This window comes from Salmo salar, chromosome ssa11 (genome assembly GCF_905237065.1).
Source record: "Salmo salar chromosome ssa11, Ssal_v3.1, whole genome shotgun sequence".
In the NCBI taxonomy this organism is placed as follows: Eukaryota; Metazoa; Chordata; class Actinopteri; order Salmoniformes; family Salmonidae; genus Salmo; species Salmo salar.
The window spans coordinates 75,752,387-75,769,334 of NC_059452.1; the positions used below are offsets into that span (position 1 = coordinate 75,752,387).

Sequence of the window (16,948 nt, forward strand, 5' to 3'; positions counted from 1 at the left end):
GGGGCCATCTACTTGATCAATTTGCATAGCAAAATACATCAATATACTTGACAAATCAGATATAAAGTGGACGCCTCAATGGGCAATATCTATGTTGGCAGAACTGTGTGCGTGTGTGTGTGTGCGCGTGTGTGTCAGTGGAGGCTGCTGAGGGTAGGACGGCTCATAGTAATAGGTGGAATGGAGTCAATGGAATGGTATCAACCACATGGAAACCATACATTTGATAAAGTTCCATGGACTCCTCCCCTCAGCAGCCTCCACTGGTGTGTGCGGAGGGAAAGATCTGTCTTCTCAGTAATATACCTAAGTGTTAAAACTCCAGATGCTAACACTTGCTTGGTGATAAAGGGTATCCAAGGTTGTACGGGCTTATCTAATGGAGCTGACTAAAAACGAATATGAAAGATGGAATCACAGTACACTTATTATGTGTTTGTGTTTCCACTTGTTTCCAACAGGGCTTGCCAGGCCCTCCCGGGACAGAGGGACCAGAAGGAAAGCCTGGTACACAGGTTCCCATTCTATATCATATTTCAATACAGTGATCACACCCCTGAAAACACTGAGCTTGTATATACTGCATACACTGAGCCATGTACACAAAATAGACTGCCAAACAACAGTTTATTTTGTCAGATTATTTCCTGTCTGCACTGCATATATTGGCAGATTGTTGAGAAAATATTTGAAGGTATTGCTCAAGAAAAGTATAGGTGCAATCAGAAAGGATTATGGTAAAATGTCTCCTGAGTAGGGTTGTCCTGTGTTTCCAGAATTCAGATGGAAAATTCCCGGAAGTTGCCGAATTTTGCAACCCTACTCCTGAGGGTTTCGGTAGAATCAGATAATGATTTGTGAACAACTGTAGTCATTCTGGTTCTGAACAGCAGATGGCAATCTTCACAACCCTGCTTGGTGTGACATATTCACAAGCGATTGTCATTGCATGTGGGGCAGACAAACCGGAATGTGCATTCTCAACTTTAATTCATCCCTCATCAACTTCAACCTCATATCATTACATTCTAACATGAATATGACAAGATGAATGGCGTTTGTGTCCTTATTTAAAATGTGTAGTTATGGAGTTACTGTATTTGCTAATGGTCAGCGCTACGTCTCTCATTCACATTAGTGCTTGTGCATACAGTGTATGACCTCTGTTGTGACCTCTGTTGCTGTCTATTGAGTTAACACTTGTTTCTCATGTGTTGCAGGGTCTCTCTGGTTCAGTGGCAGTAACTGGCAGTAAAGGCCTAAAGGTAAAACCAAGAAGATACTTTAACAGCATACATGGGCTTATCGTAGAAACTCAGACTCAATACATGTGGTTCACGTAAAGGTCACTATGAGACTTAGTAGCTATAAGAACTTCTTATAGTCAGTCTCACGATGTTTAAATTCATTGGTTGGTCAATGATATACTGTAATTCTCGCAGCTCAGCTAATAAAAACACTTTATCACATTTTATAGGACACCCCTGAAATATATGATGGGTTTTATATGATTTTGTGACCTTGCAATCACAACAAACGCAGACTAGGCCCAAAAAATGTAACAGAGCAAAGAAGTACTTGCTACCGAGCTAGTTAATTATATCAGGTGTCTCTCCGTGCTTGTAAACGGGAGCTGTAAAAGGTTCAGGAGGTCAGTCATATTGCATCACCGCCACACACACTGATGGTTTCCCACGTGTGCATTCACACACGCACTCACATAAACATATGAGAGTGTGGATAATATAATATGAGGAGGCGTGAAAGTGGTTTCTAGCCTAGTCAGTCACCTCCAGAGGGTCTGTGAGCTGGCCAGTGTATTGTATTTCCACCTCAGCTATATACTGTATTATAAACTGGGTGGTTTGAGCCCTGAATGCTGACTGGTTGAAAGCTGTGGTATATCAGACCGTATATCACGGGTATGACAAACATTTTATTTTTACCTTTCTAATTACGTTGGTAACCAGTTTATAAACGCAATAAGGCACCTCAGGGGTTTGTGTATGGCCAATATACCACGGCTAAGGACTGTATCCAGGCACTCCGTGTTGCGACTTGCATAACAGCCCTTAGCCGTGGTATATTGGTCATATTCCACACCCCCTCAGGCCTTATTGCTTAAATATAGACTGCTTACCAGGCAGAGAGAACACTGAGGGGAGACAGGAGAAGGAAGCAGAGGAAGAGGGATGGCCAAGATAAATGATTTGGCATGTAGGCATTATCACCAATTGATTACCGTAAATTCCGGACTATAAGCCGCAACTTTTTTCCCAGGCTTTGAACCTCGCGGCTTAAACAATGACGCGGCTAATATATGGATTTTTCCCGCTTTCCAATTTTTTTCCCAAAAAAACACATTCTGTGACGTGCTCAATTTTTTGGCGGCATGAAGCTTTCATTAGACCAAAGAAATTGCCGAATGGGTTAAGGTCAAACAACTTTTTGGTTTACTGTTTAGATTAAATCGAGCGCTCTCAAATTCCCATCATTCTGATTACGGTAGTCATTTTGTCACCCTCATCATGGCAAAGACACGGAGAAATGCATATGATGCAGCTTTCAAGTTGAAGGCGATTGATCTGGCTGTTGGAAAAGGAAATAGAGCTGCTGCACGGGAGCTTGGTCTTAATGAGTCGATGATAAGATGTTGGGAACAGCAGCGTGAGAAATTGACTCAGTGCAAAAAGACAACTAAAGCTTACTGCAAATGTTTTATTTTTTGTTACAAGCCGTGTTTCATTAAAGCCTATTTACTTTTGTTACAAGCCGTGTTTCGTTAAAGCCTGTGTAAAGTTCATTTGTTTCAGTGTACCGGTAGGCACCTGCGGCTTATAGACGTGTGGCTTATTTACGTTCAAAATAATATATTTTTTTAATTCAGTGGGTGCGGCTTATATTCAGGTACGCTTAATAGTCTGGAAATTACGGTATTCATTTGATAAAGTTATGTGCCACTGCCATCATCAGCATATCCATAAAAACCACAAAATAAAAAATTTTGATTTTCAATTTAGATAGCTGAAAGTTGTTGTTTGATTTAATGTTCCTTGCAGGAACATAGACATTACTCCATTGTTGATGGTTACATTATTAGATGGTATTATTGGTAACAAAGATGGACGAGGTAGCCAATTAAATTTGTTACAGTTAACCTCTGTACATAACCAGAGGCATAATTACTGAATAGCCTGCATATAGTTGGTCCAATTAACTCATGATTACAAAGTCATTAAGCGGTAGATTAAACAGCTGAATAGCAAAACATTTATAAACATAGTTAAACACTGAATTGACTCACAGCATTGTGCAAACATTTTAATTGTATTATATGTAATCAATTCCAATTCGTTTTTTTATTTGCATTTTAATGTTCTCATTGAGTACACCCATGCGATAAGCTCTCTTCTTTCTTCCTCTCTCCATCATTCTCTCATTCTCCTCTTACTCTTTCCATCACTCTTTCGCCTTCCTCAAGGGATTCCAGGGCATTGCTGGAGAGCCAGGTCCAGACGGCCCCTCAGGACCTCCGGTGAGTCTAGAAAGCCTCAAAGTTTATTCCAATCAGACACTTAAGTTATTGTGTTCCACCAACAATCATAGGACATTGATTGTGGATATTGCTATCATAAACATGCACAATGATCTGGCAGACATTCCTATATAATCAATGACTAGCTGCAATGTGGAGCCATGAACAGAGTTAGTGTTGGGGACTGAGGCCATCAGCACACAGCGTGCAGTGTGAGTGACTACTGTCTCATTGACAGGGCCCACCTGGACGGATAGGACCAACAGGTATCCCTGGGCCGCTGGGAGAGAGGGTGAGTGACACATTTAACACGGAAGTGATTGATGTGATTCTCAATAGGACAACTTTGAACTGTGTGTGTATGACGCTGTCTCTCTCCATCAGGGCTTCACTGGGAAGGAAGGTGTGGAGGGACCACAGGGCTCAGTAGGCACGTATGTAAGTGATGCTTCTGTAGGGCGTACAGGGCAAAGGGTTTGATCAGCACTGTGTGTGTGTGTGTGTGTGTGTGTGTGTGTGTGTGTGTGTGTGTGTGTGTGTGTGTGTGTGTGTGTGTGTGTGTTTTTGTGTGTGTGTGTGTGTGTGTGTGTGTGTGTGTGTGTGTGTGTGTGTGTGTGTGTGTGTGTGTGTGTGTGTGTGTGTGTGTGTGTGTGTGCAACGTCCTTATATTACCACTCCCGTGTCTCTCTTGCCCCCAGGGTTTCCCGGGTAACGTGGGAATGCGTGGTACAACAGGTCACATGGGAGAGAGGGTAAGGACACTCGTATGAGTTACGTAGTCAGTGATTATTCCAAACGGCTATACCAGACCTGCACCAGCATCACATGTTTCTATGTGTATTTCGTTATTAGTCGTTATTGCGACTGACTGCATTTGTGTCTCAGGGAGAGACAGGTGTGAGAGGCCTGCCTGGTCCTTCTGGGAAGCCTGGACCTCCAGTAAGTAACTGTGCTGTCATTGACAAGTCCACATACTGTATGTGACAAGTCCTTGTGAACAACTTCATTGAGTCTGGCGTTAGTTTGGGTGCTGGGTGTATTGAGTCTGTGCTGACTGGGCTGTATTTTATAGGGTTTATCAGGACCTCCTGGGGAGAGAGGCCCTCCAGGACCTCAGGTGAGATCAACCTCAATCATATTGGTCAATCAATTTTGATGACTTTTTTTTGTTTCACCTTTATTTAACCAGGTAGGCTAGTTGAGAACAAGTTCTCATTTACAACTGCGACCTGGCCAAGATAAAGCAAAGCAGTTCGACACATACAACAACACAGAGTTACACATGGAATAAACAAGCATACAGTCAATAATACAGTAGAAAAAGTCGATACAGTGTGTTCAAATGAGGTAAGATAAGGGAGGTATGGCAATAAATAGGCCATGGTGGCGAAGTAATTACAATATAGCAATTAAACACTGGAGTGATAGATGTGCAGAAGATGAATGTGCAAGTAGAGATACTGGGGTGCAAAGGAGCAAGATGAATAAATACAGTATGGGGATGAGGTAGTTGGATGGGCTATTTACAGATGGACTATGTGCAGTGATCTGTGAGCTGCCCTGACAGCTGGTGCTTAAAGCTAGTGAGGGATATGAGTCTCCAGCTTCAGTGATTTTTGTAGTTCGTTCCAGTCATTGGCAGCAGAGAACTGGAAGGAGAGGCGGCCAAAGGAGGAATTGGCTTTGTGAGATATACCTTCTGGAGCGAGTGCTACGTGTAGGGGGTGCTATGGTGACCAGTGAGCTGAGATAAGGCGGGGCTTTACCTAGCAAAGACTTGTAGATGACCTGGAGCCAGTGGGTTTAGCGACGAGTATGAAGCGAGGGCCAGTCAATGAGAACGTACCGGACGCAGTGGTGGGTAGTATATGGGGCTTTGGTGATAAAACGGATGGCACTGTGATAGACTGCATCCGTTTTGTTGAGTAGAGAGTTGGAGGCTATTTTGTAAATGACATCGCTGAAGTCCAGGATCGGCAGGATGGTCAGTTTTACGAGGGTATGTTTGGCAGCATGAGTGAAGAATGCTTTGTTGCGAAATAGGAAGCTGATTCTAGATTTAATTTTGGATTGGAGATGCTTAATGTGAGTCTGGAAGGAGAGTTTACAGTCTAACCAGACACCTAGGTATTTGTAGTTGTCCACATATTCTAAGTCAGAACCGTCCAGAGTAGTGATGCTAGTCGGGTGGGCAGGTGGGTGTGGGCAGTGATCGGTTGAAGAGCAGGCATTTAGTTTTACTTGCATTTAAGAGCAGTTGGAGGCCACGGAAGGAGAGTTGTATGGCATTGAAGCTCCATGCTTTTCCTCCTTAATGATCTTTTGGTTTTCTCGTCAGGGTCGGCTGGGGGATCTGGGACCCACAGGGTCAGAGGGCCTACAGGTGAGTTAAAGCAGAACAGGCCTTATCACCACTCCATCAACAGTCCAAATGTTCTTACATATCCATGATCTATAATACACTGTCAATGTACAGTTAGTCTTGCTTGGCCAGACCAAAAGTGTTTACACAATATACAATGGGAACAAGACCAATACTCACCTGTGTGTTCCAGGGACCCCCGGGTCTGCAGGGCTCAGATGGCGGGACAGGGAAGCCGGGGCACAGGGGAAGCCGAGGGCCTCCGGGGACACAAGGTCCTGCCAGACCAGCAGGAACCCCAGTGAGTGGGTACTTTCCAGCCGCTGCTCTCTTCTCCTCTAAACAACCTCTGAGGACTGTAACCTCTAGAACCTCTGTATAATCTCGTATGGGACATTGATGCCTGTTGGATGGATTTCTTGTCAGGGTTCAGTAGGTGAAATCAATCAATGTATTAGTAAGTGATTAGATGGCTTACGATTCGTTACCCATCGGATGCTTATTTGGCATGGTTTGGGATACCAAGCACAGCCCTTTAGCAATGTTTCAGTGTGATGCTGTGTTGTCCACCATTTTAAACTCTATGTGGTCCAATTCCCAGGGAATTTCAGGTGCTGGTGGACTCATAGGATCAGCAGGGGAAAGAGGAGAAATGGTAAGTACAGCAAATATAATGAGACGATGACAATAATATGTCTAGGAATGCAAAATTCCGGTAACTTTCCCCAAAATGTTCCGGTTTTCAAGATATCCTGGTTGGAGGATTCCGGATTTCCTGCTTATTCCCTACTGATTTGGAAAAGTTGCCGGAATTCTGAAACCCTAAATATGTATGATCTAGCAATGTTTGATGTGCTGTGTGTTAAACCACACTGTTTTTGGAACATGACAGGGTATGCTGGGACCTCCTGGGGATCTTGGTCCTCCTGGACTAGATGGGGAACAGGTTGGTAGAACACACTTCAAATAGGAAGTCTAATGTTTCAGGCAGGTGCGTTTTCTGATAGTTCTCTTCCGTTTCCTGTTTCCAGGGTACTCCTGGCCAATCAGGATTGGAGGGGCCACCAGGAACGAAAGGAGAACAGGTCAGTGATACTGACACAATGATGATTCTACAAACACATGGTTTAAATATATTTTTCACTTCTCAATACTTCTTCTACTTCACATGTATTCTAGGGGGACCTAGGGCCTTGTGGGAAGTTTGGTCCTCCAGGGCAGCCTGGAGATCGAGGCCTACAGGGGCTCAAAGGGTTGCAAGGCTCTCATGGACAAATGGGAAAAGAGGTGAGCGTGCCTTTGTCAGTTGATGTCTACTCTACCTAGCTGAACCATCCGCTGTAGATTCTCACATGTGCACTTACTGTAGTACATATCCCTTTACCCAAGCATCATACACACAACCAGACCATACAATATACTCTACAGTGTAACTCTTGAGATGTCTCCTTTGGTTCTTAGGGTGATGTTGGACCTACTGGCGATGCTGGTGGTCCAGGTTTCAAAGGGGAGAAGGTAAACAAACACTGACTTTTCGACACACAGCATCAATGTGAATGTGCTGTATGTATACTACATATCTATTCTATTCATATCTATTGCATTGGACACAAATTATGGACAGGGCCATAGAGGGGGTGGGTAGGGGTTACAAACATGTTGAACATTTGTTGAAATAAATTGTTTTATTTTAATTGAACCTTTATTTAACTAGGCAAGTCAGTTAAGAACAAATTCTTATTTACAATGACGGCCTACCCATAATTACAAACAGGTTGAAATAACGTAATTACAAACAGGTTGAATGAAATCTGGTTGAAAGGATGTCATTAAACAGGTTGAAATCTGGTTGAAATTACATCATGGTGATGTCTGACTGACATGGCTGTTATTTGCAGGGTGATGTGGGGCCTCTGGGGCCAACAGGGCGGAATGGTCCATGGGGGGCGCTGGGGGAGAATGGGGAGAAGGGACCAAAAGGAGAAAAGGCCCACATCGGACTTATGGTGAGTGCTCAGATGACAATACATAATGAGCTGCACATTCTAGCTTATGTTCAACGCACGTTGAAACCGTCAAATGGAATCAACTGAAGTGATTTTCAATATGATTTTTGAGATGTGGCTTTGGGTGATCAGTTTGATGACTGGTGCTCCACCTCTGTGCTGTCTCCACCAGGGTCAGCCAGGATTTATGGGAGGAATAGGACCTGCAGGCTTGTCAGGGCTACAGGTGAGTCAGGAAGCGATATTTATGTCAATGAAATGTATGTGTTTTTCTCTGACAAGTATTGACCACTACCAGATACTACTACAGTATATGTCACTCAAAGTTCGACGTTTCTTGTTGACATTAACTCAAATTGATCAATGTCCAATGAGGATATAGATTAGACTTCTGCTCTGTTAGGCTCTTTCTCAATTTATCTTTCCTCGATTCATCACATCCTCTTTTTTTGCTTCTTTCTCAAAACCAATTGGAGAAGACCTGAAGGGAGGGACCTTGAATCTAGTCCTCCAATATGGTTGAGAAGGAGGCGAGGAGATAGGATGGGAGGAATTGAGGAAAGACGGTTGGACATAGTGTTGTCAGGGTGACAGTGATTCATTGGTCTCTTCTGCTTCTTCTCAGGGTATCATGGGCCCCAGGGGGCCTCCAGGGCCAGATGGGCCTGAAGGAGAGAAGGTAATGACTTGATTCCCTGGCCTGCACATCAAATGGAGGAGCAATTCAGGACAGGGAAATGCTAAATGCTTCCACTACCCCAAAAAAATCAGAGCAATTACATCAGAGCAGATCTGTAATTCCCATCTGCTTTCTCTGTCTCTCTCTTTCTCTAGGGCCAGTCTGGGTCTAGCGGAGCCATCGGACATCCTGGCAGAACAGGGCCTCCGGTAACAGTCGCTTCATAACCTAATTACTACAGTACTGATATTGTATGCAGGGTGAATGGCATTTGTCATTTTGGTATAATTTCATGTTGTCTTGTTGTTGTATTCTCAGGGGGTAGCTGGAGTCTCAGGGGTCAGAGGTGACCCAGGGAAGCCAGGAGCACAGGTCTGTGTCTTTTAGACCACCGTCTAGTCAAGTCAGCCATATTCCCAGTGATTTCCCCTACGAATAGCATTATCCATGTGCTGGTGTGGTGTATATTGCAGGGTCCAGTTGGGAAGGTTGGGCCTGAGGGAGACTTGGGCCATAAAGGTGAGCCAGGGCCAGACGGAGAAAAAGGGGAGCCAGGGGGATCAGGCGAGCCAGGAGAACAGGTGAGCACATTCAGTGTTGCTGCCAGTTTGGCCCTTAGGCCCCTAAAGCAACACATCAGTTCAGGTGAAATAGACAGTACCCCCCTTCAACTCCAATTCAATGTCTGGTTTTATTATGAATGTAATTTTCATAATATACTCTACCATGCAATAAATCAGAAATAGATAAGTCTTCAAGGTATTTGATTTTGCATTGGTCTCTCTAGGGGCTCGACGGTCTGCCAGGCATCAGAGGGCCACCAGCACTTCCTGGTTTAGAGGTAAAGAGCAGCGACATCTTAGTCTGGTCCCATATCTGTTTGTGCACTTGCCGACTCTGTTGCTCATTGTCAAGTCAAACATGTCTGGCACTCAGGCTAGAAGAATCTTTCCTCAAAGACATACTATTTGCTTCGGCTTCATTCTTCCTTGTTTGTTATTGTCTCCTCCCCCACCACAGGGGCCACAGGGTGAGGTGGGAGCCCAGGGGCCAGAAGGTCCCCTTGGGGTGCTGGTGAGTACACAGACACAAGGGTGGGGCACAGGGATGCCATGGATGATGTAACTGCATTAGGCTCCTACAGCAGCGGGTTTCCCTCTGGGTTTGTTGTCTAGCCAATAATGATGACCTCAAGCAGTGTCAAATGGTCATCTTCAGTATGTGAAACTAACAGCACTACCAGAAGGTCACCTATATATTTTTAAACCCGATAAGCTTTCTCTGACATCGTGGATGTTTCTTAAAGTCATTCTATTGTGTTGAATGTTGCAGGGTGTCAGGGGAAGCCAAGGACCTGAGGGACAACAGGGACTGAAAGGAGAGAAGGTGAGATCAAGATGCTCCATCTCTCTATTATCTTTTCTCATTCCTTCTCCTCTTTGTACTGTGAAACCCAATCTCAAGTCTGGCACTGGCCTGCATTCAGCTCACCTCTCTGGGGCACTTGTGCACACAGAGGCTAGATTATATCCTCCTGTTTGTTGATGCTGTGTTTGCTCAACAGGGAGATGATGGCAGAGATGGATCACCTGGAAAGACAGGTCACATTGGAAGGAGGGTGAGGGCTCCCTCTTTCAATCCATTCAATTTCACAGTGTGAATAAAAGTGGTTGTATTCTAGGAAAATGGATTATCCAGGTTCATGAATGAAAGATGAGGGATGCACTCAAAAGTAGCACACTACAAAGGGAATAGGGTGTCATTTGGGACACGACCGAGATGTGTCAGTGTGTTTTACCCTTGCCTCATTCACCAACATTGTTAACATTCACAGGGGAAAAGAGGCAAGGCTGGAATCAGGGGCACAAGAGGAGAGAGAGGACCAAAGGTCAGAGGTTGGGTGATGTGAAGGGTCACACGCGCGCACACACACACCCGAACTCCAATCTCTTAACCATGCTGTATATTATACATATCATGGTGTGCACGAACGTTGTGTCCTGTCATTCCTACAGGGGAAAAGGGGAAATGTGGGATTGATTGGTCCTCCAGGATGGGCAGGGTCTATAGTAAGTCCAACAGATTGATTGTCATCATCCACGCTCTGTTTCACCATTTCATCATTCAATCCCAGGCAGAGATAGTCTCTGATGTACTTCACTGTGAGCAGTATTGTATTATTAGAGTAAAGCATTGTTACATGATAATGCTTTAGGTCGGCTGATGATTGATACACAGCTGATGTCTTTAATCTCTCAGGGAATCCCAGGCTTGCGAGGAGACGGAGGGGATCAGGGTGAAAAAGGGAGCAGGGTAGGAATAAAATTGAATTATTGATACTAGTGAATCAGAGTTGCATTGTGAAGCCTTATTTACCATACATGTCCCGTCCCCCCCACAGGGAGAGAAAGGGGACATAGGGCCGTTCGGTCCACCAGGGGGTGATGGCCTAAAGGTACGTTTTGATTGAAAAACGTCTGGTATTCATAAAACTTCTCAGAGTAGGAGTGCTGATCTAGGATCAGGTCCCCACCTGTCCATTGTCAGGATTCACCTAGCGGTCATGATTTGGGGCTGTACAAGTGTTTGATGTATCAGAATAATTGATTATGCTTATGTTTTATGAATAGAAGGGGAGGGGTTATAAGACCCCTCCCTCCTTACATTTATAGGGTTTTAGACTACGGATTAACAAAATATATTCACTGTAGAAGTTTAGTATTGTTTTACAGTTGTATTTTAGTTCTCTCTCTCTTTCTGCCTCAGTATGAAGAGGCCCCTCTTAGAAATGTGTGACTTAGACAGAACTCTGCAGGGGACTGAAGGAGATAAGACTAGGCAAACATTCCACAAAAAATCAACTTTGGGGGAAGGGGACATTTACTGCTAAGTGTTTAGCTAACAATAAAGGCCCTGTTTCTACAGCTTTGTAGGCATGGTTCTGGTCCCAGGAGTAGAGGATGATGACGTAAGCAGTGACAACACCAGGGCGCGACTTAGGGTTTAATAGAACAACTGGAGACCTTTTGTTTGATGCAGAACTTACTCAGCAACATGCGTGCTATGTTCCTGTTTGTCAACTTCTGTCTGCAATTGCATTAATAAAGGTTTTTGAATGATTTAATTAAAGATATTGTAATAATGCTAATTTCACCAATGAACCAATGATTGACAAAGAAGGACGTAAGGAACGAACCCTAACACCATCAACTACAATCTAGAATGCGAAACGTATCCTAGGTCAACACTCCTACTCTGAGACACTACAAACAAGCCTTGGTGTCAGTTTTAACACCATAGAAAAACGAAAGACAGGTTTGGCAACATTCCAGAAATAGGATGTTGCCTAAAATACTATGCTGTAAGTAGGAGATGGGCTGTGACAAACAGACTGACTAACTGTATGTTTTACAGGGTAGTCAGGGTCCTGTTGGGGTGCCAGGACAGACAGGCCCAAAGGGAGATCAGGTGAAACAACATTATCTCAACACACTCTTCCTTTCAAACCATCTATAGCAAGAACTCTCTATGATAGCACCATAGCCATTAGTGACAATTACCAAAAGCCATGAGGCTCATTGAACCAATAGTGATCTATCAGAGTTTTTTGCTTTCTTTTTCTTTCTGAAAAGATTCATTGCTAACTGTTTATCAACGTTTCATGATCTCTTATTTCCCACCAGGGGAATATTGGACCTTCTGGGCCAAGAGGAACACCTGGGATGCCAGGACTACCTGTAAGTAACCCTTCCTGGATCATCTCAGAAATATCTTCCCAAGCCCTTTCAATCCTCCCAGGTTCCGTAGGGCTCTGGTCGAAAGTAGTTCACTATATATGGAATCTGTGTTCCATTTGGGGCACAGGGTAAGTAAAATCATAGTTCTTGCAAGGACAAACGAGCACTAGACCACTATCATCATTCAGCCACATAGCTTAACAACCCCCATGTCTATTAACCATCAAGACGAAGACTCTGAATGCCTAAAAATAAGTTATTATGATAATGTCTAGAATTCCTTTTAAATTGCAGACTGTCTTATATAAGTCAATTTCTTTGTTATCACCAGACTGTTCTGCCGTTCTCTCTGAGTTTAGCTGTAGATTATTACTCTGTTCAACTCACCATTGCCTCGGCTCTTAAAAGCAGTGAAGCTGGAGCTAATGTGATCATAATGCAGTGAGTCAAGGCATTGCAAGGTTGCAACAGCTGTTAGTGCAGAGCGGTGTGCTTCAGTCCTGAGAGTCAAACTCATCTCCTTTTTTCTCCTCTCGATCTGTAGGGTTTGTTTGGAGAAAAGGTATGCTATAACAAATGAGTTTCTTGTTTTCTCAACCTTTCAAAACCAAACCCCATGTAGAGTTGCGTGTTAGCTTTTCTCACAGTGAAAGCAAACATTCACAATCACATATGTCATCACAATGGAAAGCACAGAGGGGAAAGTAGTGGGATAGTACCACAGTGGGCATTTCCTTATCTAACTACATTTTGAATATGGCATAGTAAGTATGGAATGGTAGAAATCCACTCTCGTCTCACTATACGGCCTGTATGTCCATAGGGTTTGAAAGGATTTGAGGGATATCCTGGGCAACCTGGTCAGAGGGGCCTGCCGGTAAGTGGCACTGATTTCATACACAATGGTCAATAGTACATTTCGTCAAATGCGATTGCTTCCATCACACAGTTAACCTTCCATTTAGGGTTACACAATTCTGATTATGTTCCCGAAATTCCCAAATTTTCTAGAAATACTTGTTGGAGGATTCCCGGATTTCCTGCTTATTCCCACCTGATTTGAGGAATATTCCAACTGGGATTTCTGGAAAACCTGGGTATTTTGAGAAAGTTACTGGAATTTTACAACCCTAGTCCCACTCTTTTTTTATTTTTATTTTTTTTTGCGTTTGTTTCAGGGGGCACCTGGACTCTCAGGACTTCCAGGTCCTTCAGTGAATATGACCCTCACTCAACTCAAGGCAAGTCATTCATCTTCGGCAAGTAGGACTGTGTCCCAAAAGCCATTAGATGAAGTGGTGAAAGGAAAAACTCCATAATGATCAGATCGTTCTCATCACCATTGTAGGACCTGATGTACCTGTCAGACAAGCCCAACTACCCCCTGATCCAGACCCTGCTGGACTCTCTGCACCAGGACCTGAGGCTGCTGATGGACCCCCCTGATGGCAGCAAGGAGCACCCTGCCACCACCTGCCTGGAGCTGTGGCTCTGCCACCCCGATTACACCAGTGGTCAGAAACCCTATCTATACCTGTATTGTATATCTATGAGCCAAAGCCCTTTGTGCTGCTTGGAAATACTCATTAGAGTGGCCACAGCATCCTAATACCATGGCTCCCAAGTTGTCAAAGCAAATTAGAAGCACGGTAGAGAAAGACAATGTTATCCATTGTATGGCTAGTTCTCAGAGGAAGATCTCATGATGTGTCGTTGCACATCATAGCGTATGACGACTAGTGAATATACCGGAATGTTACAGGTCAGGATGAGGATACACTGAGATGATGGTTGCTGTTTGTCTGTACAGGGATGTATTACATCGATCCTAACCAGGGCAGCCCTGCTGATGCTCTCCTGGCCTACTGCAACTTCTCTGGCACTGCCGCACACACCTGCCTTCACCCCAGAGACGCCCAGGTAGACAATAACATCATCAGTACTCCACACATCTCACCTCTCACCCTCACACCTCTCTATCAAACCAACAGTGGGAATAATCCTGCAACAAATGGCTGCAGAATAATGAGATGCTGTCTGGACAAGCAGAGAATAAATACATTTTTAACAGGAATCCAATTTATTTGTTTGGTTTTTTTCACCTTTGGGCTAAATGCTAATATCAAGAACAGAGACTGTCAACAGACACACTTTTAAATATGCCTCCAGATATCAGTGTAAACTTTTTAGAATTCATGCCATCGACCAGTGTGTATCTAACAATTGAGCAGGTCCTGCAAGCTAATATCCACAATCATATTCATACTTAATACCATACTCATAATACATGATCCTATTCATACTTAATACCATACTCATAATACATGATCCTATTCATACTTAATACCATACTCATAATACATGATCCTATTCATACTTAATACTCATAATACATAATCATATTGGTTTCTACTAAAGATGCCCACGAAGGCCTGGCTTATGGATTCAGAGACAGACAGCTCGTTCCAATGGCTCAGCAAGCAGGAACAAGGATTTCAGGTTGACTGTTCTCTCGACTTCTCCTCTGAAATATACTCTCTTTCTCTAGTGTCAACTATTCAATTTATAGTAACGGAAAGCTAATGCAACTGTAACTGCATCAACTGAGTGGATTATATTTGTACTGATGTCTCACAGTCTCTCATAGCAGAGTTCTAAAGTATAATGTCTCCCTTTCTGCCGCCACTGGCAGTTCTATTATCCAGGGGCCAATGTGGTCCAGATGCGTTTCCTGAGGTTGCAGAGTTGGAGAGCCGTGCAGAAGATCACCTACACCTGTCACCCAGGACACAGACTGGGCCTCACAGACAGAGAGGTCAAGTTCCTGACAGATACAAGGAGACAGAGTTACTTAGGAGCTCTTAGAGACTGCATTGTAAGTTTTTATTTAATTTTTTTAAGTCATTTGGCTTAGTATTTCACTTACAAATACTTTAGAGTTATACACTCCTTGCTAAGAGTGACAATGGGATGTCAAAAGATAAAGTATGAGAAATAGGATTAAAAAAATATAGTTTTTCATGATCGCTGATGTTTATTATTGGCCAACTGCGTAATTGTTTTTCTGTGTTTGTGCTGTGGCAGCCGGGAGAAGAGGTGGACTCGCTGGAGCCGCGGGAGTCTGTGTTTGAATTTGAGGACCTCAACCTGCTTCCTGTGAGAGATGTGGCTGTGTTCGGGGGCGGAAATGTCACGCGCGAGTTTGGCTTCACCATCGGGCCCGTGTGTTTCAGCTAGAGAGGGAGGCATGGGGCCCATAGGCTCATTTCCCGCCCCCTTGGACTGACCGAGGGAGAATAAGAGACTGTTCAGGACCCCAAGACAGCGAGAAGACAAAGGGAATCAATCGCTCTGGCATTTTGTTAGGGCATCACTCCTCTTTCCATTTGATATTTTTGGTGGAGATCAATCAATTCTCTAATTGACTGTCTCCACATAAATTACTCTTTGAGCGCGCATCAATTTCCAAAGTTCTTTCGGACAATTGTGTTTTCGTTTACAGAGACGTACGTTTATCTTGTAATGAATAATTTATATAATGTTGTTTTGATTTCTATATAAAATGGTTATTTTGAATCTTTTTCCATTTGTTTTCACAGCAACAGTTTATTATGCTGTAATGCTTTCCATAATAGCCAACAACTTATTTTGTATATGAACAGTCCTATGCCCTAATGGTCTGTTTTGTATCCGATGCAGTGGATTCAACCTCTCAACAATGTGTTCCATTTGGACACAGCTAACGTTGTCCTATAGGTCATCACTGACCTTCCCAAAGGTGCTCACTGACAAACCACTGCTTGTACTTCAGGAGCCAAGGAACTCGCTTTTGCGTTGTTGAACTTGTTTCTTTAGATTAGATAATGACCAACCTGTTCTAAAACCCTGATCTCTTGCAATTAACTGATCCCCTCCCTGATGGCATTTCAGCCATCCTTGACATTTGTACAGTTACTGGCCTATTTTTTTATTTTTTTTGTAAAAAAACCATGCACCGCATATTATCAGTGCTCGTTTCAGCTCGTTCTTGTGGTACAGTCTCAGGTGCAGTCTTGATATTCAACACCCTACTGAAGCTGCTGTGCACACTACGTGATGTATCTTATGTGCATTCAAAACGTAACTCAATTGAAGTGCTATAGATCTATTTCAGGTGTTCTAATAAAGAGGCATTATGTTGGACTGCTGGCTCTCCCGCCCAAGCACTTTAGCACTGAGCAATTGCTTTCCAAGTCATCATTTCATTCAATCAATTAGCCTAAGTGAAGAAGCAGCATACCCTGTCCCTGCAGCTGCTCAGCAATGCCAGGATTGCTCAAGAGGTGGGGGTTCATTATTGGCCTGTGTTCAAAGTGTTTCAGAGTAGGGGTGCTGATCTCAGATCAGTTTAGCCTTTTAATCATAATTATATGGACCGGGGGACCTGGTCCTAGATCAGCACTCCTACTCTGAGACTCTTTGTGAATATGGGCCAATGAGAGCAGTGCACTTAATTTTTGTTCCATCATATTTTTGATCATAAAGCAATTCAGTATTGTAGTCATCTGCCTCTACAAATGTAGGATCTTAATTTGAACACTATTTTGTTGCTGAGAATTTGCAAACCTATAGTGTATTAATGTCCATTAA

The 16,948-nt window shown here is 43.5% G+C and overlaps 1 protein-coding gene across 2 annotated transcripts in view; it reads left to right on the forward strand.

Moving 5' to 3' along the window:
• The window catches only part of LOC106563133 (collagen alpha-1(I) chain), a 143,542-nt gene extending 126,970 nt beyond the window's left edge, over window positions 1–16,572 (forward strand). For both annotated transcript variants that reach the window (XM_045689931.1, XM_045689932.1), the window contains 39 exons: window positions 462–515; window positions 1,221–1,265; window positions 3,482–3,535; window positions 3,774–3,827; window positions 3,920–3,973; window positions 4,234–4,287; window positions 4,421–4,474; window positions 4,608–4,652; window positions 5,874–5,918; window positions 6,091–6,198; window positions 6,499–6,552; window positions 6,790–6,843; window positions 6,929–6,982; window positions 7,077–7,184; window positions 7,359–7,412; window positions 7,796–7,903; window positions 8,076–8,129; window positions 8,529–8,582; window positions 8,738–8,791; window positions 8,901–8,954; window positions 9,056–9,163; window positions 9,370–9,423; window positions 9,603–9,656; window positions 9,915–9,968; window positions 10,147–10,200; window positions 10,417–10,470; window positions 10,598–10,651; window positions 10,842–10,895; window positions 10,984–11,037; window positions 11,997–12,050; window positions 12,266–12,319; window positions 12,864–12,881; window positions 13,143–13,196; window positions 13,498–13,560; window positions 13,668–13,833; window positions 14,130–14,239; window positions 14,738–14,818; window positions 15,012–15,194; window positions 15,404–16,572. In XM_045689931.1, the coding sequence (XP_045545887.1) occupies window positions 462–515; window positions 1,221–1,265; window positions 3,482–3,535; window positions 3,774–3,827; window positions 3,920–3,973; window positions 4,234–4,287; window positions 4,421–4,474; window positions 4,608–4,652; window positions 5,874–5,918; window positions 6,091–6,198; window positions 6,499–6,552; window positions 6,790–6,843; window positions 6,929–6,982; window positions 7,077–7,184; window positions 7,359–7,412; window positions 7,796–7,903; window positions 8,076–8,129; window positions 8,529–8,582; window positions 8,738–8,791; window positions 8,901–8,954; window positions 9,056–9,163; window positions 9,370–9,423; window positions 9,603–9,656; window positions 9,915–9,968; window positions 10,147–10,200; window positions 10,417–10,470; window positions 10,598–10,651; window positions 10,842–10,895; window positions 10,984–11,037; window positions 11,997–12,050; window positions 12,266–12,319; window positions 12,864–12,881; window positions 13,143–13,196; window positions 13,498–13,560; window positions 13,668–13,833; window positions 14,130–14,239; window positions 14,738–14,818; window positions 15,012–15,194; window positions 15,404–15,556 (2,691 nt within the window). In that variant the 3' untranslated portion in view covers window positions 15,557–16,572. The remainder of the gene's footprint in view (window positions 1–461; window positions 516–1,220; window positions 1,266–3,481; window positions 3,536–3,773; window positions 3,828–3,919; window positions 3,974–4,233; window positions 4,288–4,420; window positions 4,475–4,607; window positions 4,653–5,873; window positions 5,919–6,090; window positions 6,199–6,498; window positions 6,553–6,789; window positions 6,844–6,928; window positions 6,983–7,076; window positions 7,185–7,358; window positions 7,413–7,795; window positions 7,904–8,075; window positions 8,130–8,528; window positions 8,583–8,737; window positions 8,792–8,900; window positions 8,955–9,055; window positions 9,164–9,369; window positions 9,424–9,602; window positions 9,657–9,914; window positions 9,969–10,146; window positions 10,201–10,416; window positions 10,471–10,597; window positions 10,652–10,841; window positions 10,896–10,983; window positions 11,038–11,996; window positions 12,051–12,265; window positions 12,320–12,863; window positions 12,882–13,142; window positions 13,197–13,497; window positions 13,561–13,667; window positions 13,834–14,129; window positions 14,240–14,737; window positions 14,819–15,011; window positions 15,195–15,403) is intronic.
• The last annotated feature ends 376 nt before the right edge of the window (window positions 16,573–16,948 follow it).